This window comes from Amblyomma americanum, chromosome 3 (genome assembly GCF_052857255.1).
Source record: "Amblyomma americanum isolate KBUSLIRL-KWMA chromosome 3, ASM5285725v1, whole genome shotgun sequence".
NCBI classification, from domain to species: Eukaryota; Metazoa; Arthropoda; class Arachnida; order Ixodida; family Ixodidae; genus Amblyomma; species Amblyomma americanum.
Window position 1 is genome coordinate 213787676 of NC_135499.1, and position 23427 is coordinate 213811102.

Below are 23427 nucleotides of genomic sequence, written 5' to 3' on the forward strand. Positions count from 1 at the left end.
AGAATAAATTTTGTTTCCATCTGTCTCCAGTGGGACTCAGATTTCAATTCCAATTGATTCCTGTTAGCAGGGTTATTCCATTTGGATAATTTAAATGGACTATAGCCCACATTCCAATAGAATGCTCAGTTGGGTCAGTCTATGCCAAGTGGAGAGCCCAATGGGTCTATCAGTTCAATACTGGCTCCAATTGGACCCAATTAACACAGCCGTGTTTTTGCGGGTCTAGTTGCATCCAATTTGTCAGTAAATCTCGATAAAATGTATACAGTGAACATTCAAAATTTACACAACTTTCTAATATACTGCTGCATGATTGCTATCACAAGGATACAACCACTATCGTATATAGGTTTGGTGGTCTAGCTGTGCACATATGTGACGCTTACTAGTGCGTACCAGGTGTCTCAGGGAAGCCGATCACTAATTTTTAAAAGTAGGGTTTCTGAGGTGAAGAGAAGTTATGGCGGCATAGTAATACCAATTTTGACGGACGTCAAAAAACAGGGGAATCATTCTAGCTAGTACAGTGGTTAACTAAATTTGGATAGTTAACTTTTGAACTATTACTGGCACCTGATTGCAATTAGAGATTTGTAGCCAGCCGTTAGTAGTAGCCATACCAGCTTTTAGAATGTCGAAAACGCGATTATTCTCGCCGCTCTGGCTCAACCAGTTTTGGCTACATCGTACCTATCACTGTCACGCTTGCCGTTACGCCTGCTGTTATGCCTACGAGGTTTGGCCAATCAGTTTTCTCTTCCCAAAATCATTCTCATCTGTTGCATGGGAAGAGGTGCATTCAGTGTTCATCGGCAGTCTCCTTCCACTCTTATTTCGCTTTTCAAAAAGTTCCAATTTTAAAAGAGGATGCAGCCAATAAAATGGGCAATTTGATCAAAATTTTCTTTTTTTCATTTTAAGAGGTGCGCAGGTTGCAATGCACCATGCAAAAGGCAGGATGTTTTACACGATTGCTTGTCCTGCGTCAACCCGGCGCCGGGTCTTCAAGATGCAAAATTCCGCAATTGGGCTTTCTTGCACATCAGAGTTGGCCAGAACAAAGTGGCGGTGCTCGCACTAGAAGCATTGTGAAGGCGACAGAGCGAGTGAAATGCATGTGGACTTTAAGTACATAACACTTTATGGAAGCTTAAAACAAACAAAAAAAAACATTTTCGCGCTATGATTGTTTTGAGCAGAGGGTCGGCTATCTTGCTTTCACCATATGTGATATGTAGGAAAGCCCACTGATGGAATTTCGCATGAGGTCCAACCCTACCAGTGTGAATGCATCCAGTCCACGCAATAAACGACGGCGAAGAAAACGCAGAAGGTGCCCTTGTACTATTTTACTGATGCTGTAAACTTGGTCTTTGCATAATTTGTCCAGATATTCTGGTTTTGCCATGGTTGCATTTATGAAGTCGTTGCGGGCGATACTGTGAATCGCTGCCAAATTTTCTGAAATTTTTTAATATTTGCAAGATCGAATTGGTCTCGATTGAAAATTTCATATGGCTTTTCTTTTTTTAACTAAGATGCCTACTTATATATATATTTTTTTTTGGTGACATCGGATACGTGATGGCTTCCTGTTTAAACTAATGGTAACCTGGTTGATGCATAAGAAAGCTTGGAAGCATGACAACTATGACTCAATTACTTTCAAATATGGGTATGTTGTAAAATTCAAATTTCCCAAAATTATTGATGTCTTGCAAAGGCAGCAAACTGTACAAAATGGGGTTTTGACATTATATAACATGCCGTGTTTTCGGGTAGGGTTGTGTAAAAGGAGATTGACATGTTTAACTGTTGTGTGCTCGAAGTAATGCAGTATGCTTCTACAGTTGCCCACATTTGTCTAGAGTACTGGAGTCGTGGGCTGATAACAATCGTCGCTGCCTGCTGAGCCCGATACAGCTTTCAGAGGCATGAGCTTTGAAAGACACTAAGACTGTGGGAACTTATTCAAGTCATAGTCGGATTAGTTTGTATGTAGAAGGAAGGTCAGTGTTATCAAGTCGGTTGAGCAGGCCTTTTTATTTATACACAGAAGTACCTGCATCATTTTGTGCTCACACAATCTCCATAATGGGCTTTGAATCGTTAACTTTGGGTAAGGGTTAGGTTATCTGGAGTCTGGAAATTTGTGAAGTGGTCAAGCATATGATTAAGTGATCAGCACTTCCAGCATGGAGCATATGCAGGCTGAGTATGCATGCATATGCCTTCTGCTGTACTTATGCAGCTGCCTTTAAATATAAATGGAGGCAAAACGCTAAGGTGCCCATGTGCTGTGGGATGTCAGTGCACGTTAAAGATCCCCAGGTGGTCGAAATTATTCCCTAGCCCTCCACTACAGCACCTCTCTCTTCCTTTCTTCTTTCACTCCCTCCTTAATCCCTTCCCTTATGGCGCAGTTAAGGTGTCCAATGATATGAGACAGATACTGCGCCATTTCCTTTCCCCCCCAAAATACCAATTATTATTATTAAATATAAGGCATGTGAGAGAGGGTACCCTCTTCATTTATTTCTTACTTCATATGTTAAACCAAACATGCAATAGCTGTGGCATCTGTTTTGAAAATGGCATTGTGTTTTTGCATACTGGCCACTTTTTCTTACTGTTTTTGTACTTTTTCGTCTCAGTGCGCAAAATACCTAAAAGGGTTGAATTATTTTTGTCCAGGTAGTTTTCATTGTTGCTTGTATATTTTATATTGCTCGAAATAAGTTTAGGTACAATTCTGATCCAAACTTTCCAGACTACCTTCAGCTTCCGTAAGCTGTGGGCCTTCACAGGACCGGGCTTCTTGATGAGTATCGCCTACCTGGACCCGGGAAACATTGAGTCAGACCTGCAGTCAGGCGCCCTGGCTGAGTACAAGGTGCAGTGGTCCTACCTTTGCTCCCTTTGTTCTACCAATCTCATGCATGTTTTGCGTGCTGTTGAGCCCTCTCAGTGGAGCTGATGGTAACACGAATTTGTTCATAGTTCGTAGTAAGTATGGCTTCCCACATTGTAGCCTAAGACATTAATCTGGGCAAAAGTACCGTATTTTTTTACTTGGAAAGGGCCATTATGCACCCTTGCTTCTTCAAAGCAGACCCTATTATACCACTTTCCATGTGGTATAGCATGGTCATGTGCACTTTACCTTGACTTCTAATTGTGACTGATGAGCTGCCTTAGGGACACAAATGAAACAAGAACAGTGATTGAAACATGATGCTATGAGGAGAGCAAAAAGTATGAATAGTTACAACCATATAGCTTTATATTTTATTTTAGACACCCTTGTACCAACTAGTATGGTAAAAGAGAAGGTCGATTATTATATTTGAACAAACATCTATTACCTTACAGATTTTAACAAAATAGATCGCTTGAATAAAAAGTATGCTTGGAACATTTCTTGCAATCAGTACATTTACGCAACCATATAGAAACATTGTTTGTGTTTTGCATAAATGTAGTAAAGTGAACAATACTCGAATAGGACATAAATATAAATAACAGCTTCAGTACTATGCCTTTAAGGCAATAGTACTGATGCTATGCACTTACATTTTCTTGCATTATCTTGCTTTATGTAAGCACTAAACTGGAAGCCACATAAGACCTCTTGACATGCACCAAAATCTCTGCACAGGCAGTTTTAGCATTTTGAACTAGCCATAGTCAAGATGCCTGCTATCGTGGAAAACGAAAAGTTAAAACTGCCGTGTTGACGAAAACCAGGGCTATTTGGTATTATTACTGTGCTTCATTCTTATTAGGGAAAAAATAGCATTACAAGGGGGAGTCTTGCACAAGACAAACACTGGCATAATACTGCTAAATAACATGAAAAAAAAAATGGCTGTCCTCTGTGAAGGCAGACTGTAAGTCAACTGTCTAAAGAGCCATGTCTTTTCCTTGTAAGTGACTTTTTCTGTGAAGGCAATGGTGCCTTTCAGAGATCAGAGGTTGAGTCACTTCTCTGCTGGCCTTTCTGCAGCTTATGTGGGTGTTGCTGTCTGCCACGCTTCTGGGCCTGATGATGCAGCGTCTTAGTGCTCGGCTTGGCGTGGTGACAGGCCTGCATCTGGCTGAAATGTGTCGGCGCGGCTATCCACGCTTTCCACGCATCCTGCTCTGGATCATGATTGAAGTGGCTGTTGTTGGCTCAGACATGCAGGAAGTCATTGGTACAGCCATTGCCATTTACCTTCTGTCTGGTGGACGGCAAGTCTCACTTTTTTTTTTTCTTCGTACACACTATACATTCATGCTAGCAGATGTCCTGGAATGGTCTCGGGAACTTTTGAATCTTGATGGAAAGATAAGCAATCGTTTTCCACTTTAAATTTAGAGAGGTTTATGATCAGCTTCATGCATACAGCATATGCATTAGCTAAACAAATTTTAACCTTGAGGACATCAGCTTTGTTGGAGAACATCAGAATGTGTTCCTTTTTACTGTTAGAAGGTTCTTAATTTTTGCCACTCTTCAAGTGTGAACAACAAGCACCTTTTTTTCTGTTGTACTTGCGCCCACTCCTCACACATAGGACTGTAGGGCTGCTATAAAGGCAATGGGATTTGCCATTCATTCCTTAGCCAGGTAACCAATCACCAGATTATTTTTTTGCAATAGCTTCATTTTTATCGTGCTGTTTACTGCTCCAAACTTTTTGAACTCTCCTTCTATCTATTCTGTCAACATGAGCCCTTAACTGCTCCTTGATTATGGCAATAAATGGATTCGGCACATAGATGACATCGCTGCAAATATCTTTGCCGAGTTGTTCTGTTCAACATGGCACACAACACTCATAGACTGAATGAAAAATTAAGTTCTTTTTTTTTTGTGGGGAGTTTCCAGTATTGAAACCACGACTACATTTCTTTATAGGATTAAAAACATGGTAGTCAAAGGATTGACAGCGTCTGTGCAGTCCCAAGCAGTGGCGAGCGTTGTCACTGCTCGTGGCTCACAACACTGCCCTGAGCCATACGCAACGAATGAATAAGTAGCTAGCAGTGATTATGGTGCTGCAGGTTGTTTCAGTAGCAGTATTTTTAGTGCTTGCCTAACTGCAAGATTCAGTTGCAACTTTCAGCCATGAGTATGGGTGATGTGCTTAAAGATGTCAATGTGTGGTTGGCCATCTACTGCACTTACGGCTTGCACTGATTATACTAGATGCACATAATTTTAGTTATGTCTTATTGTTTAGTTGATGTCAATGATAACAGGCTTGAATTGTTTTGAAAAGGACACATTTCCAACAAAATCTCATTCACTCAAGACTGCTCAAACTTGCCTGCAGCCATCTCTCTCCTCACCTCTTCTTTTTGTGGTAGTTACTGGTGGATCTACTGTGACATGACAAGACCCTGGCAGGTCAGGCATTGCTTTGCGCACGTCAAGTGGACAGAGACTGGAGGCATTAGTTTGAAAGAAACAGCAGTAACTTGAGTTTCTCCGCTCATGAATATGGCGCTTGGAAAATATTCCTTGCGCACAGCATTGCTTGTAATGCACCATATAAAATTCAAGGCATTTCTGATTAACAAAGAAGTTTTTTGGGGCCTTTTTGAGGAAGCGTGGCTAACATTAAATGAATGAATTAATTCAAAACCAGACTGTGCTGCAGTGTGTCAAGTGTATTGAAATTCGCTGTGCATAAGTTCTGCTTTCCTGGTACATTCTGAGAGCATTGAAAAAGCCTTAAAGGGGCTCAGTTTTTGCTGTGCCTTAACAGGTGAGAAAGTCTGTTACAAAATGCCTTGAGGATCGAGTGGAGTTGTAGCAGCACAGTGCATCTGATTCCCACGCCTTTTGGCTGCAGGGTTCCACTGTATGGGGGCGTGCTGATCACGATTATAGATACATTCACCTTCCTGCTGCTGGACAAGTATGGGCTGCGCAAGCTTGAAGCCTTCTTTGGGTTCCTCATTCTCATTATGGCACTCACCTTTGGATATGAGGTATGGCATGTGAAGTCAAGGGCATGCATGTTGTGCTGCTGTGTAGGTGGGGCCCTTTCTTGATTTTTCTCATTATTGGAAAATTCTAACTCATTGCGCATATGCATGCTATTTTCAGAGGGCTCTTTTTTGTTTGTGTGCGTGTGTGTGTGTTTGGGGGGGGGGGAAGGAGGGATAGAAATGGAATTAAAGAGTAATGGTTTGCCATAAATACTACCCGGGTAGTTTGGTTTCATGGTTGTTATGCACTCATTCTCGGCTTGAGTGGCATCCTTTGTTTGCAAGGAGGAAATGTGCTGCTGGCCTGCCCCTCTCCTCCCGATGACATACAGCTACACGGATGCTTTTTGACGAGTGTTAGTTTGTGTTTTGTGAACTATAGCCAGATACTACTTAAGTCTGCAGTAAAACTCCGCCCACATTCAGGACCGCCAGACAGAATTCTTCCACGACAAAAAAAGTAGTCCTTAGTTAGAGCTCTTCTCGTTACCGAAAAAAGAAAGTAATCACAAAAAAATAATTACAAGCTCTAGAATTTTGATACCTGGCTCAAACATTAAAAAGCCGATTTCGTTTACTGTTGTGATTGGCTGGCAGAGTGCTACAGGACGCCGCGGTAAACACCCTAGCCGCGGACCGCGGCCCAGTGTTAGCAGCTGCTGTTTTTTTTTTTTTTTAAGATGTATCCTACTACATATATACATATATAATTATGAAAGGAGCCAACAGTCACCGAAACCATAGTGCGTAGGGGATTGTATAAATTTTTTTTTTAATGTGTAGTGCTGATCAGTGGGATAATAATACTTCGATTAAACTATCGCTTTAGGAAAATTACTTATAAAGCAGAAGAAAAAACAACCATGCCGCCGGTGGGATGTATATATATATTGAAAAGATAAGTCTTGGCACAGTCAGGTCAGTAGTAGTATAAACGTGGACCAACATTTGAAATAATTTATTAACGTTTCGACCGTGGATTCTGACAACGGCCATTCTACGGTCGAAACGTCAATAAATCGTTTCAAACGTTAGTCTACATTTATAATATATAAACAGCGTGATTAAAGTCAACTAGTTATACCAGTTACACACCTGGTTGCAATTGGAGATTTGTAGCCTGTCTTTAGTAATAGCCATATCAGGTTTTAGAATTTCAAAAATGCGGTTACCCTCGGCACTGTGGCTGAACTAATTTTGGCTGCATCATGCCAAAACACGCGGGCTTTTGAAAAGCATGCAGGCAAAGCAACCCCTTCAGTGCATGTAACTAGTCGAAATAGCAAAATTTTGTCGATCCATAGCACCGAGGGTAATTGCGTTTTTCAAATTCTGCCAGGCGAGTTTTTTTTTTATAAATGTCATTTAGGGATGAGTAGTGTGTACTTGATCTAAGAATTACACTATAGTTTTCCTGCTCATCTGGCCAGTGGGAAGAGCATTGTAGTTAGTGTGAAGAGAACTGAAAGTAGGCTTATCTCTGAAAGGCAGCAAAAGATAAGAGTAAGGAGAGCTTCTGCATATTAGGAACAAAGTGTATGGTTGAACAATACAAGCAATTCATTTCCGCCCCTTAATCAAACACTAATGACAGTCGAACTTGCGCCTAGTGAATTGGGTGGAATACACCAAGCGGCCACATATGCATGTAGTTTTCAGTGAAATTTCTCTCGGGAACAGATATTATCTTAGCCCTGAAGTTTCTTAAACTCTTCATCCATATGGGCGAAAAAGAAATTGATGATCAGCATGTCCAAAAAAAAGCTGGCAGTGCAGGCCAAAAGCCAGCCACTTGGCAATCTTAAAAGTAGTCAGTTGATTGATTTGGAGCTTTTTCTTCTTTAGCTTTCCGATTCCTGCAGATTTCATTAGCTCCTTTGGCTTCTCTTTCAGTGTAGATTCTCTGTTTACACAGCACCGAGGTGCATTTAACAAGACTCCTATTTACACTGTGAAGTTTGTGTGCGTACATTTTTAGGCTGCTGTAGCTGATGCTGTCAATACCCTTAAAGAGCAAAATTTCGGCTTTCTGTATTCCTGTCCTCAGGTTCAAGTAACATTGGAAAATGTGCTGCTATGCTGGGCCTTGAACAAACTTCCAGCCGTTGAATTTGCCTGTCATTCTATGTTAGCCATGTTCATCAAACCTGTCAAAAGCAGAAAAAGAGTGTGGGTCCTTGTGGTCTGTCTCATCTCACTAGACCTACCTATGTGCTCACACTGGGCTTGCTGTCATGAATGCAGTATGTGCGGGTGGCTCCAGACCAGGTGCGCGTCGTTGAGGGCCTCTTTGTGCCCTGGTGCTCACACTGCGACAGCCGGGCCCTTTTGCAGGCTGTGGGCATTGTGGGTGCTGTCATCATGCCTCACAACCTTTACCTGCACTCTGCCCTTGTCAAGGTATGCACCTTCCTGTGACAAACAGTGGCTGCTTGCCTGTTTTATGGGTCACTTACCTAACATGTCTAGTTCATGAACAGTGATATGGTTCTGTAGTATATTGACTGTGGATAGATGCATTGAATTGTGTTACTGCCCATGAGGGTAGTGGATCGAGCTAGTTGGTACTTAAATGTCATTTCGGAAGCACTGTGTCGCTTTGTCTATGTCAAATTTAATTGCTTCCAAATGATATCACTGTTCATGTCAAGTGCATTACCTCAAAATTTCTCTATAAAGTTATAGCATTTTGCATAACTCTAGCCACAATTTTCAATCTACCTGGAAGACGGTTACTGTGGCAACTGCTTTTTGTGTCATATTTCAGATACTCTTGCAGTACCAAGTATTGGATGGTTTCCCAAACTGACATTCATATGTTTCATATTTTGCAAGATCGCATAGTGTCTTTTCATATTCCAGCCTTAGTTGCATTACTAGAAACTACAACACTTGTTTTCACGTCAGTTCCTGTTGTGTAAACAGGCTTTTCTGATGAAGCACATCCAGTTTAGTTGTTTTTGATTCTGGTTGGCGTACGCTTTGTGGAATTTGTGGCTTTGTGGAATTTTTTTGTGGCTGAAGTGTAACTGTTCTCAATGACGACCAAAAAAGGCAGTTTATTGCGGGAAAACATACTCTGGGCAGGAGTTCAGTTTCCTCGTACGTATTGGTTCCAACAAGCAGTAGTACAGTTAGATATTGTTTTGGACAAAGGGGAGGGAAGGGATGTGAGATGTTGTGGCAGTGCTTTTTCTGTAGACTGTATATGTCAGCTAGCCTGCTCTGTTTATTGGCCGAAAGCAAATCAATGCCCTTGCTCTAGTGTACGTAGTATACCCTGGTTCAAACCATTGTGTGCTTGGCTTGCAGTCACGGGCTGTAGATCGTGCGGACAAGGTCCAGGTGCGGGAGGCCAACAAGTACTTCTTTGTCGAGGCGTGTATTGCACTTCTTGTCTCCTTCATCATCAACATCTTCGTCATGGGTGTTTTCGCCCATGGACTCTATGGCCGCACCAACCTCGATGTTGTGAGTTCTGGTGTGGAGCCTGTTTTCTATCTCTTTATTCATTTTGTGATTCCCTGTCTCCTGTAGTTCCTTGTAACCATTTCCACTCATAATTCCCCAAAGCAAGCAGTGTTTGAGGCATGCAATTCTGGTAAGATGCTCCTGCCAAGCATGTCATGAGCATGATCACACATCTGACAATTGTTATAATATAGTACTGTTGGTGGTACTAGTGTTATTAATTGTAGTTGCATAGGCAATAGCTTGTCCTTTTAAACTCTACTTGTGACTATGTTCTGAACAGCTTGCAAAGGGCTTACTGCTGTGAGGCATCTAAACAGGTAATTATCGACTGAGCAGCTTATTCCCTTTGCTACTTTTGATTTAGAGTGAGGTATGATCATATGCCAGGCATATTCTGTGTCATGTGCATTACACGGGTGCTGCGTTCTGTTTTGTATTTAATGGTTTTGCTGATTACTTTTTTTCAGAGGAATCAATGTATGGGAACTCAGTTCGAGAATATATTTGCTGTAAGTAAGACACATCGTGCTAAGGAACTAACATTTTTGCATTATGCCATGAGCTGTTATTAGTTTTGATTTGTTGTCATTCTTGTGTATTGTTATTTCAGAACAATACTGATCCTGTAGACGTGGATATATACAAGGGTGTGAGTTATTTCGAGTCTCTATACCTTGCATGCCTTTCCTATTGGTACTGCTGACTTCACTTGCATTTCTTAGCCTTTTATGTGCCTTCACACCTATACCTCTCTGTTCGCTGTAAGCTCTTCATTGTGATAAAATTTTATTTTTGTGCTCTTCACTTAATTTTCGGTGAAACATTGCTGTAAGCCATCATTGCTTATTTTCTAAAGTTTTTTTACTGCAAGCCAGCTGTGAAGCACTAGCACATAGCATAAATGGTAGCCGAGTTTTCATGGTTCTGTCGTTAATACGCAAGACTGTTGAAAAAAAACAACCAAGAATGGATTTATAAGAAATGAGTGCTGGGAGTTAGTTATGAAAGGCATCATGAGAAAGTTACTGAAAGCATTGTTTAAGCACATCTTCAGTCATGGTGGCACTACATTATAAATCTTGCAACATTCCAAACTTCGCTTCATGACGGTTGTATAATTGTGTAGTGTATTTGGCACTTGATTCATCTTATTAACCCTGCAACAGGGTGCTTGGGCTTTGGTCGCAACACTTTAACTGGTGATGAGTCTTTTATTAAACTAAAATTCTTAGCTCTGGTATTCTCGGTTATGTGTGTGCTCTGGATGACCGTGGCTGCATGTGGTGCACAAACACAGGGAATCTACTTGGGCTGTGCATTTGGCATGTTCCCACTCTACGTCTGGGCTGTGGGCATCCTGGCAGCTGGACAAAGTTCCACAATGACCGGCACATACTCGGGCCAGTTCATCATGGAGGTAATAACAATACCCTATGTGGAGAACCGCTTTTGTAATGCCAAAATTGTATGGTTGCAAAATGTCATCCTGCTTTCATCTTGTTTCATCAATTAGCAATGAATGCCGGTTCTTAAATTGTAGGAAGAGATACAAATAGAGAAAAGTGGGACAACATACTGTGTTTACTTGCACATAGGTCAACTTGCTTTTCTAAAACTGCACTCTCCAAACTCTGGAGTTGACCAATGCGCAAATCACGATCAGAGCATGGTTGCAAACCCGGCTGCAAATGCTGAAAGTGAAGGGAGGGAATGACCCCAACAACGCTACTACTGAAAGTCCTGCATTCTGGCCACCTTCGAGCCCTCGCAAACTACCATAATTAGTACTACCATTTCTGCATAAAGAGATCATGTGCATCTTCATTTTCAAGCGCTGCGCAAAAGATGCTCAGATGTGCCTGATTTCAAGATAAGCGAGGAGCACTGCCGCACTCTCACCGCACTGACCTTGTGCTTTATCCAAGGACTCAGCCACGCGGGGAGTCCTGCCTCCTGAATGTTAGTGACCATATTTGGTGCGAGCTGCCATTTATGCGCTGAAGAGCCATAACACTGAGCTGCAGCTTGCGACTTCGGTTTGTCAAAACACGCATAGTAATCTGGAGAAAGCAGTGGGAGCGTGTTTTCGAGTGCGGCAACAACACCAAGCTTTCAGTGCATCCATGGAGGTTTACCACCACAGCTCCGATACTATGCCAGTCACCTTAATTGCATGTTGGCGCTGCCCAGACCTTTCATTGGTTGATCTATACAGCATTAAACTTTTTCCTTTTTCTGGTTTCTGAAGTTAAGGGGCCGACTTATGTTTCGTTGCTTTTTGCCACAGTTGCATTTTGAAGAACTTGTAGTGGATGCTGCATTGCTACAAAAGAGGTGTCATAGTACAACAGATAGACTCCAGAGTTGCCTCTACTGCTGTCAACCCCAATGGCTTATATATATGTTAAAAACCAATCCTCAAACAGAATAAGATCAGAAACGCATGGGGCAATGAGAGGTTCATACGAGCAAATGACTGTCTGGCAAACATAGTCTCGAATCTAAACTCAGCTGGAATACCGGTGTTTCATATATGCTTTCTTGTGCCTCAAAGTCCTGGTTTTTCTGAGCACTTAGCAGTCATTTAGCTGTCCATCCCAAGTGTTCATTTCACCAGTACTGTCGTATCCTTCCACCCATCTCTGAATTCATTCTGCTAGCAGCACTGTCAGACCATCCTCTAAAGTGACCCTGAAGACAGCTCCACCAAATTTTTGTTTGCAAAGTATACTGAGGGGTCAAGCTGGCCAGACATAATGTTTGAATGAATGATGCTGTCTTAATGCTACATTCTTCATTGAAACAACTTTTGTACTTAGTAAAAACTGATTCTATGGCTGTCTCTTGGTATGCTGATGTTTATATGGTACCAAAAGCAGCAATTATTGCTGAGAAAATTGCATTTAAAATTTTCCCACCAATGGATTTAACCTTGTGACATCTACATCAAGACGGGCTTCATGATCACCCTTTGGAAATGAAACTGCGTCAACACACTGCAGTTTACGTACAAAATGAGTTGGTGATAGCGACTTCTGTGTGCCATTTTTTTGGCCTTCTCTAGCTTATAAAAACTCAGATTTCAGTGAAAGTAGCATCTTTGTGATTAGAATGCAGTAACCTATCGATACAGGCTTACTTCAATTTATCCTCGGTGACGCTTTAAGTCTGATATATATTGTTGCCATAACTTTCATTTGATGCCTACTATGCTAATGCATGTATTTAACCCTTACCACGAGAAACTTGTCCTGTTTCTTGTACTGTACAGAAATGAAACAATGGAAAAGTCACTGTCATGCAATTTTCGTTATGAATATTTCACGGATAGAAGGTTTGTTTCTGGCCTGTAAGTTTAGCCTTAGGAGTAATCTGAAGCTTTTACAGCGCAATTTTCAAAGGCTCTTTGTAGCTGAAATGTGGAGCATTTTGCAAGGAGAGGCACATATATGCTATGCACACTGTAGTCTTCATAGCCTAGCATTGAATATGCCATGTACCTTAGCCACAATCTAGCACAGTTGCCATTTATTAAACTCTGTGGGGTTGCAAAGTATTGCTTTGTTAATTGCTGTGGATTTCTGCAAATTCTGCATGTTTTTGTTAAAAAAGACTTCACTTGAGTGGGCACTCTTAATCGGTGTTCCATTAGACAGTACAGTGACCATATACAATAGTCTGTGAGGTGCAGGGTTGCAACAAAAAAATTTATGCGTGTGTAGTCAGGCAAACAAGTTCATTGACAAGCCTAGAAGCATGATCGAGGACATGCATGATTGATAAATTGCATTGAATACCAACTGACTGGATTTCAAGGCACTACAGAAATAGATTTTTCCTGCAAACCTGCGTCGCGTAAACTTTTGCCATGTCTGTACATATTTCCATCAATGTATAACCTTGAACAATACAATAACTTGCATAAGATCAATTCTTCCAGCACTTCATTTTGAACACCACTTTTTTTCAAATTCCAGGGATTTCTGAACTTGCCAATCAGCCGGTGGCTACGAGTGCTCATCACACGTCTCATTGCCATTGCGCCCACGATACTGTGTGCTGTGTTTGGCGACATCGGGCAGCTGTCTGGAATGAATGACCTACTCAATGCACTTATGAGTCTGCAGCTGCCCTTTGCTCTCATCCCCACCTTGACCTTCACCACGTCAGCATCGTTCATGGGCGAATTCAAGAACGGAACGTATGGCCAACTTTTATGAAGCTTACATGCTGCTGGCAGCAGCTGTTTCTTTTTTTTTTTCAAGGGTCGTTTAATTACATCAGTGAATTTAAAAACGGCTATGGTAGTTCGTATCGTGGCATCACAGCATGCTAATGTTGCTGTTCAAGCTTGCTTAGGTCTAGTCTTTTCTGGGAGTTGGTTCACAATTGTCTTGCAGCATAGAGCCACAGTGCTACGAAAGGAGATGACGGCAGAACACACATGATGGGGTGAATGCTGGTTTATCTTCCAGAAACTGCATTTTGTTCTCATGGGACAGCAGTGCAAGCAAGCTTTTCGGCATTTACGATAGAAATTAGATGGATAGATATAGAAAAAATACACCAAATAAAACATAGTTGTGCACAATCTGCACAAATTGATTTCCTTTCCATCATACTCTCAAGATTGGATACCGTGCAAACTTTTCTCTTTTTGAACATGAAACTTTGCAAATATACTGGCAAGGAGATTTTGGTTGGTTGGCAGCATCATCATTGCAGTCAGTACATATCTTGAAGCCTTTTAAAAAAACTGCTTCTTAACATTAGCTGCATAGAAATGAAAAATCATAGGCTCCCTTATTAAAAGGTGTAAGGAGAAAGATGGAGAGGTTGTATATATTTTTTAACCATATAAGACTTTTCTGTTAGTGTTGCTGAGTGACCCTCAGATCTGCCTTGAATAGGTATGCTTCGTGTAGGCATATTCCCCATCATTCATTGTCTGGGGTATAAGTTTTAATTATGGATAGTATAAATAATTTTGTTCATATATTGCAAAGTGTACAGAGTTTTTCTGTACATTGCTGGACACCATTGGGGGCATGACATATTCAAGGGGTTTTCATTTTGGTCACGAATAACACCACAGTGGTTACTTTTTTAGTGCTAGAAATGGCCAGGTATAATAATTTGTATAAATTACTGACTGATATTATTATTAATAACATAGCAGTATGACTAGACATATGACGAATGGAACTTGTCATGTTTATTGTTTTTACAATTTTTTAATTAATTCGGTATTAGTCCATACACATACATACACACACGCACACACACGCACCAGGTGTTTCAGGGAAGGTGATCACTCATTTTTAAAAATGGGTTTTTGAGGTAAACAGAAGCTTTTTCCGGCATAGTAATGCCAGTGTTGGCAGACGTCAAAAAACAGGCGAATCATCTTAACTAGCTAAGTGATTAACTAAATTCTAATAGTTAACTTTTTAACTATTACCAATAGGCAACTGATTGCAATTAGAGATTTGTAGCCATCCGTTAGTAATAGCTATATGAATTTTTAAACTTTCGAAAACGCGATTACATTCGGCGCTGTGGTCAACAAAATTTGGCTATTTTCGACTAGTAACGACCACTGGAGGGATTTCTTTGCCTGCGTACTTTACGAAAGTGCCTGTATTTTAGCACGATGTAGCCAAATATTGTGCCACAGTGGCAAGAGTAATGGCGTTTTCGCAATTATAAAAACTGATATGGCTGTTATTAATGGCTGGCTACAAATAGCCGTAGTTACCGTGTTTACCGTACGGTAGAGCTAAAGCTCTCTATTGACACCTGTAGTGGAGACCGACATTGGAGTGTAGTGAAGTTAGTTTTTACGATCTGCACCACATTATGATATGGTGACTGCTGAACTACCATTTTTCCACATGCGGCAAAGTTTATTTTCTTAGTGCCACAAGCGGACAAAGACGATGCTCAAGGGTTTCATGCACTCACGGGTCCATGATGGAATAGAATAAAGTCGGATCTTGTGTTTACTATGGGTCATGCAAGCACAGCTTCTTCACCTCAGAACCTTTGCTTCTTGAGCAATGGCCACTGTGCGTCCACAATGTATGGCTTAACCCCACCTTGGGCACAAACCATGCAAAACACGATTGCTAAGTTCTTAGACTGCAGACTTTCTAGGGCAGTGGTAGGAGGTATTTTATTGTTATTGTTGCACAGGGAGGGCAACTCTTGATGTACTGATGTAAGGCTGATCCAGCCTGGAATTTAACCCCACCATCACCATCTTTTATGAGTGTAGTTAAAAATCAAATCTGGCCAGCATTGCTTATGGCATGAAAGTAAATGTAGCAATATTTTCCAAGTGAACCTTTCACGACGGGATGCAATTGTTTCATCACATCACTGAGCTAAATGTCATTGCTGTTTTCAGCATGCTCATATTGCATTCAACTGAACTTGACACTATACAGCTCCGTTGTGAAATGGAGGAGTCTTTTTTTTTTCTTAGAGAATAAAAATAAAAGGCTGCTCCTAAGTGGTACAGCCTTGAAGAAGTGTTGTAACAAATGTTTATCTTGCACCGTAAGTGTGGAATTATTCCTTTTTTTTTTCTGCTGCCCCAGGTTGACCAAAGTAGGGGCTAGCCTGTTATCCATGGTTGTGATAGGCATCAACTTATACTTTGTGAGCAACTTTGTCAGTGAAAACCTGCCATCTCACTGGGCCGTCTATCTTGGTGTGGCGATCTTTGGGGTCCTGTACCTGGGCTTCAACCTCTACCTGGTTTGTGCTGGATACTTTTGTCTTACTTTTTTGATGAGTATAGTTTGTCTTTTGAGTTTACTACAAGCAGCTATGTTATGTGCTGCTGCTTATTTTTCGCGGTGCTCGAATTGGAGGTGCTACTATCTTCAAATTCATTTTAATTTTCTTATTCATTTTTATGGTTCCGCAAGCACTGTTAACCGTACCAAAATTCATTAATTCTGGTTCATCGGTGAAACTTGTTATTAAAAAAAATTCTGTGATTTACCTTCAACTGAGTTAATAGTTCAAGGAGCGTAGGCACCTAATTTAATGGTTGCATATTTCTTCTGTTTACTGATGCGTAAAAGATTATTATGCATGGATCACCATGTAATATTCACCTACAACCACTAAATAATTAGTAATCAAATTTCTTCTCTCACTTCTTTCAGTTTCACTTTCAGCAGCCAAGCAATGGATATATGATGTCAAAGGTCAGTAAAGATCACATGAGGTGTGAAAAAGTTGCGATTTAATCAGTGCTTCGTCGTTTCAATTCACTAAACTACCAGAGCCACCTTACCTCAAAGCCAGAACACAACAAGTGAATAAACAGCAATTATATTGCTGTTTTCTTCATGCCTCATGTGACCTATATTGCAGTTTTCTTCATGCCTCACGTGGCCTATGCTGACCTTTGACATCTTCTCCATCAATCTGTTGTTGAAACCGAAACAGGTCAGGGAAGAAATTTAATCATAAATTAATTTGTCGTTGTAGGCGAATACCACATGGTGGTCTATGTGTAGTAATGTCTTACGCATCATTGCAAAAAAAAAAAAAAAATTGCCATGTGCGAATAGTGACTTTCTGGTTCAGACTGAATTAAAATTGAATAGCAATTTTCTATGAATAATTTCAAAGTGAACGTTTCAAATGCTTCTGGCGCATAAAAAAGGTTGAACAGCACAATAGACATTTTCAAAATTATGTATTTTTATAACACACAGTGCCATTACATGAAAAAAAGGAACGCATTGAAGCTTTGTCACACTCACTGAAGCTGTGTCGGCTTTCTGCAAAAATGGCCATCAGAAATCGGGAAATTGACATAAGGTCTCTTCGATTTGGCTGCACTTTCTGCACCAGTTCAAGGAGTGCAGCACTTTCGCATTTGTTTTGCCAGTGCAGCGTGCACCCGCTGCACTTCCGTCTTCGTTTTGCAAAAGTGCATGACTAGTGCAGCACGAGTTCTTGGCTGGCCTGCACTCTCCCAAGTGGAAGTGCACCTTTAGTGTAGCAATATGGCGGCGCCCATGTGTAGGTCGGAGAAGTGAAGAAGATATGACAGTAGTCTCTAAATGAAACAATGACAGTTGTTCTCCCAGTTCTCTCTTGAACGGAGGAGGTGAGGAACTGGAGGGGGTGACGTACTTGAACTGACGTTGCATACTGGCGGTACCGCCGCGAAACTCCACGCAGCTAGTGCAGCGAGCGCAGCCAAATCGAAGAGACCTATAGCAAGAGTTCCAGAAACATTATTCGCACGAGACAAATATTTCAAAATTTCGAAGACCAAACGTTCAGACTTAATCAGATATTGAATACTTTACTGTTCGACCGGATATTCGAAATTATCAACTGTTCGCTCACGTCTAAAAAACATGCAACCATAATTTGGTGTCTGCACTCCTTTGAGAGAAGACGTGACGCACTTTTTGGAGCACTGAATTTGACATCACTTTGTTCCTCTGCATGCGTAACCAGCTGCCAAGTTGATTATTGAGTGCATGAATTATCAAATATACTGAGTTTTCACAAAAGCAGCACATAAATCCAGGAATTGAGAGGTTCAGTTTTGTATGCGTTTTTCTAATTATACTTCAGTGGGCATCTCACTTCTTTGCTGTATGCCTTGGTCGCAAGGAAAGTGTTTTTTTGTGTCATTCATGTTTGAGAACTTGCACAGCTGCCTGCTCACTGCAAGCAAGCATGCCTGCAAGCATATTTTCTGGAATTAAACTTGTGGTAATGTCTGTTTGTGAACTTTCCATTTGCTTGTGTTCCAGCTGGCCCACCTGTTGGTCGTGTTTGGCTGCACGATTCTCTTGCAACTGCCTGTAAGTTAGCACGTATCCTTCGTAAACGTTGTGCATGTGTTATTTTGAGCAATTTCTGTTGTAAATGCTGACTGCCAGAAATCTTGCAGCTGATCGGTCCCCACCTCAAAGAGCGCAGTGATCGGGTTCTGTATAATGATGCATCTCAGACAGACATATCATCATCTCCCGGTAAGCTTCATTGTTGCATTCTTTCATCAGACTTTTTTTAGCCATTGTTTCTTTACTTGTTCAGTATGATCAGATTCTTCCTCTTGGGTTGCATACCTGCACGTCATACTTGTGGTGCTTGATGGGAACTCAGTGGTCTTTTCATGCATTTGAGAAAAACTCGTGAAACCAGAAACCTTGGGAATGTGCATGGTATGAGGGTTGTGCTTCTGAAATTAGCTTTAATCTGAATTCCAAGTGCCCATTCCTTGTGGGTGCTGGATGGTTTCTAATAGAAAATTTTGTCTGCGATCAGCTTGACATAATGCTTCTTTTTTTTTATTGACATTTCAAATTGTTTTATTTCAGTGAAACAGTGCTGGTTTATTCCTTATGCAGTTTGAAACACAATTGTCCAAGAAACTTTACTGCACTTATTCGTCACTTTAACATTGATGCTGTTGGGCGCATCCAGTCTGCATAAGCTTAATTGTGGGACATGACTGGCAGTCATTCCTGAGTGGGCTGTTGAGTCGAGCAGAAAGCGCAGTCCTTATGGCTGCACTGATATTATCCACTCTCTTTGTCTATCTATCAGCTAATGTTTTGATGCTGTGCACAATGCACACTTCTCATTAGCCTTCTGCCCAGTATTTGAAAAGCACGAAACATCACTGTTAGTATTTTTTCTGGGAGCCTCTGATTTGATAACATCCTTCTGATATTTTTCTCATTGTTTTTTTCTTCTCTTCTCTTACCTGCTGCCATCAAGATACTGTAAGTGGTTAAGATAAAATATTTAGTTTGTCACAAGTGTAATTAATAAGGACAGAGGGCTTTGACACAGTTATTCTTTTTGCGTGTGTGTGTGTGTGTCTGCACCAATCAAAGTATTGTCTGCCTGCCTCAGAACACTACATTTGCAATAGAAGCTTGTTCCGATACAGTCAAAAAGGTGTATACATCACAGAACTTAAGGTCTTAAGATATTAAAGACAGTCTCCAGATTTTATTTTCATCAGCGTTACGGGCAAAGGAAAAAAATATTTTAGATATGCGCAAGATAGTTTACGTGACACAGCCAAATCAAATATGATAATTTATCGAGAATGTTATATAGTAGACTTCTTTTGAAGTGAATATTACAGAACAAAGCATATGATCTAGGCATATAGCCAAGGAGGGGGCCCAAGAGAGCCCGCCCTGGGTTCCAATTGATATCAAGAACCACCCTTATCTGGCAAAAGATAACCTTGCCCCCTCCCCCCAAGAAAACTTATCATTGCTGCATGTCTAATGTGGGTGTCAAAAGTCACCAGCAACAAAGAAAGCATAAATGAGTGGTTTTCAAGGAAGCATACATAAGGCAGTGCCAAAAAATTCTGCACACTGCCTGCATTTAACCATTAAGATGTGGCATCAACTGTTATTACTAAGCCGCGAAAGGCAACTTTATATCTCAAAAAGCCTTTTTTTTTTAATATTTCTCGCGAACATCGCTGAAACACTATGTATGGGCTTATTCAGTCATTGTGATGAAATATTTCTATAAAGGTGTGCTGTCAAGACAAGAGTACTAAATTCTCTTATATATATACTATATATATATCATGGAAATTATTCAGATGGAGCTATTGGCTGTTGGGGCTAACTAGTGTCCATACCTGGAGTGACCATTTATACAATGTGTGCCTCACAATTGTAAGGAGTTCTACATGCTCCAAGAAGTTTCCCTCACTACAGCTGGCTCATTATCAGTGTACCATCGAAATGTGAGACACACAGTCAACTACTGTTGTGCCGTGCTCGAAGGTGCAACATTGCTTGAAACAGACAGACAACATTATCGACATGAATATGTGGCTAGTAGGGTGAATTGCTCCTTTAATCATTTAAACTCGAAGCACAAAACCTGTTTCGAGTTGTCAGTGTGACCATTGAGAAGGCATGCCATTGTGATTTCAACAGAAATGTATAGGGTTTTGAGTGTGATGCTTGCTTAGTACTGCGCACTTGCATGTCATGTATAGCTTCAAAGTGTGTTCTGACTTGGTATTTGCTGATGCTATGGCTGCATGGACTAAATTTTATGAAGGATAGTCTATGAGCAAGCCCCAAAAAAGGAATGACCAATTGTTACATGGAGCACCTATTTCCATTATTGGAGATTCATGTCATCTTTCCAGGGCACCAGGATTGTGGCAGTCATTGTTTGCTGCCAGCTTTGCTAGTACAGTCAATGTCGATGCTTTTTTATTATGACGATGGACAACAAAAGGATACCAAAATGGCATAAGGCTTAAGTCAGCTTATGCACTTGTGATTTTGAGTAGATTTTTTTGGGTACGTTGCCACTGTGACATGTTTATATTGTAGTGGACAGTTTCTCATAGTGCTAATATAACAAAAGCAGTGTTATGTTTTCCATGACAAAACAGCACATTCATTGTGACAAGCGATTACTTTGAAAATCACGATTCTCTCATTGGGTGCATCAGCTCTGTGTGTGTGCTGTAGTGCAACTCTTCAGGCATACCTTTTCTTATGTGTACTTTTTTAAAACTGCATATAGAAGCAGCTGTGCACATTCTAGCAAACAGAAAATAGCAAGATGATGTCAGTCTTTCTCTCGTGTGTGCATGGCTTGACAACATGTCTGTTTCCTGTTCTGTTTAACAGGTGAGCTCTTACCAGTTAGTACCTACTTTTGGTTAGTATGCGCTCAGTCATATTTATTTGTCTGTCCTGTCTGTCCACTTGCCTTGCTGTGTTTTGTGTCGCAAGTTTGTTGCTCAATGCTTCTGTGTGTTTGCGCTTGCTATATACATGCCATAGGGCACAGCAGGGCACAGCAGCTATCATGTCGTGCTGCTGACCAAGAAGTTACAGATTTAATACTGGTAGTGGTAGGAGCACTCCAATGAATTCAAGACCTGAAAACAATTTAATTCAAAGCCCTCCACTTGGGTGTCCCTTATAATAAAGGTACAGCTTTTGGACAAAGGAATATTTTGTTTTCTCAATGCATTATGCCATGCCCAAGCGTAGAGTTTGACTGCTGTTTGACAAGCAATCTCTTGAGCTAAAGTTCTGTGATTAAATATGGATGAACTCCCTGCTTTAGCCAGTTTGAGAAATCCTTTGTATGCCTTTTATGGCTGTTCAGCACAGAAGTTCTCGTTACGTGATATTACAGCTGAGACTACAGTAAATAAAAGAGCTGAGGTCAGTAGTCACAAATAGGAGCAGGGCGGAACCTAGGTTCGAGAACAAAAATGCTTGTGGCTTATGGATTGCCCCCCCCCCCACCCGTTCAAGGAGGTTATGGTCATCAAGTATCCCTGAATACTGAAAGTATGCAACAGTGTAATCCAGAAAAATTTGCAGTTTTTATGAGTCCAAGTACAATGCTGTCTGAAATACACATTACTGCATTCTAATTAGATTTTAGTGATTTTCTAATGGAATTTGTGCTCACGCAAGTTGTTCTTTCTTTCAGAGTGATGACATTCTGAAAAGTTCTGGTACACCTTAGCGTGACCTTCAAGTGGACAACCTCAGTTGTTAGTTGCCACCTTGAAGGGTGGCAACTATCCTCTGATCTCTCACGGTGAAGCGCAATGCAGTTCAGCGCTGCCTTCCTTTTGGCCTAACGGCCGAGCTTGTTCGCACAATTTCTTCGACGCCGATGGAATTATACATAGAGTATTTATTTACAGCAATATTTTGATGAGATTCTCAGAATGCTGTCCACAGCTAACAAAATACTTCACTTTTTACTACATTGGACAGCACTATTTTAAAAGCCTTACACTAGTAACATACAGTACTTAGAATTATATTTCAGCTGTTAGTTATAAGGCTCAGCAATATCCTTATCTCTGTTGATATGGCCGTTTTTAATAAATTGACCTGGTTGAAGTTTTTAAATTGTGTGCTATGTCTGTTTCTTGCATCTGACGAGCATTTCTCTAGTTTTTATTGTTATGCAAGTCAGTCAGTCCAGTTCAAACCATATCATTTTGACCACAGAATGTGCAAACCGATTCATATGTCAGTTGGGTAATGATTAACTTACACATTATAATCAAGTAGCTGGAACAAAACCTCTATGCAGATAGATGCCTTCTGTTTTGAATTAATTTATCAAACAAAATATCTTGCCACACTTGGTGTTTGATATTCATCACCATCATCATCCGCCTGACTGCAACTACTGCTGGACAAAGGCCTCTCCCATATCTTTCCGATTTTGATATTACTGTCACTGTAATAATGCCTCCGGTTTGCTATACTACCTTGTCTCCTCAGAACACTGTACTATACACAGAAAAAAAATTGGTTTTGAGGAAGGGAAACGAGGCAGTAACTGTCTCTCACATCTCCGTGGACATCCCAACTATGCTGTATGTGAAAGGATAAAGTAGGGAGTGAGAGAAGAAAGGAAGAAAGAGGTGCTGTAGTGGAGGGCTTGGGAATAATTTCGACCACCTGGGGATCTTTAACCTGCACTGACATGGCACAGCATACTGACATCCCACCGCACACAGGGTGGGGCAGGGCACCTTTATCGAGAAACGGCCACCGTGGGCGGGGTCAATCCCGGGTACTCCGGCTCAGTAGACGAGCACCTTGACCACTGAGCCACCACAGTGGGTTGTATACACAGTGCGGAATTTCATTTGCTAGAAAAGGGGCAAAATATGAAACAGGATTTTTCTTCAGTGATAATGGATTCAGGGCAGCCTTGCCTACCCAGGTGAAAATTTTCTGCTGGTTTCCTGCTGGGAGCTGCTGGTTTCTGATGGAACCAGCAGGTAACTTGCTGGTTTCCTGCTGGTTTTGATGGTTCCAGCAAGGTGCTTGCTGGTTTTCTGCTGGTCCCAGCAGGGTGCTTACTGGTTTTCTGCTGGTCCCAGCAGGCAACGTGCTGGCTGTGCTGGTTCCAGCAGGGTACTCACTGGTTTCCTCA

The 23427-nt window shown here is 41.1% G+C and overlaps 1 protein-coding gene across 3 annotated transcripts in view; it reads left to right on the top strand.

Moving 5' to 3' along the window:
- Mvl (solute carrier family member malvolio) overlaps positions 1–22385 on the top strand; it is a 37939-nt gene extending 15554 nt beyond the window's left edge. For 2 of the 3 annotated variants that reach the window (XM_077659916.1, XM_077659915.1), the window contains exons 5-18: positions 2774–2896; positions 4010–4236; positions 5847–5985; positions 8230–8385; positions 9298–9456; positions 9927–9968; positions 10070–10108; positions 10757–10876; positions 13437–13660; positions 16062–16221; positions 18255–18305; positions 18395–18476; positions 21135–21165; positions 21955–22385. In XM_077659916.1, coding sequence (XP_077516042.1) covers positions 2774–2896; positions 4010–4236; positions 5847–5985; positions 8230–8385; positions 9298–9456; positions 9927–9968; positions 10070–10108; positions 10757–10876; positions 13437–13660; positions 16062–16221; positions 18255–18305; positions 18395–18476; positions 21135–21165; position 21955 — 1554 coding nt within the window. In that variant the 3' untranslated portion in view covers positions 21956–22385. The remainder of the gene's footprint in view (positions 1–2773; positions 2897–4009; positions 4237–5846; positions 5986–8229; positions 8386–9297; positions 9457–9926; positions 9969–10069; positions 10109–10756; positions 10877–13436; positions 13661–16061; positions 16222–18254; positions 18306–18394; positions 18477–21134; positions 21166–21954) is intronic. The other variant, XM_077659917.1, reaches the window with a different exon arrangement.
- The last annotated feature ends 1042 nt before the right edge of the window (positions 22386–23427 follow it).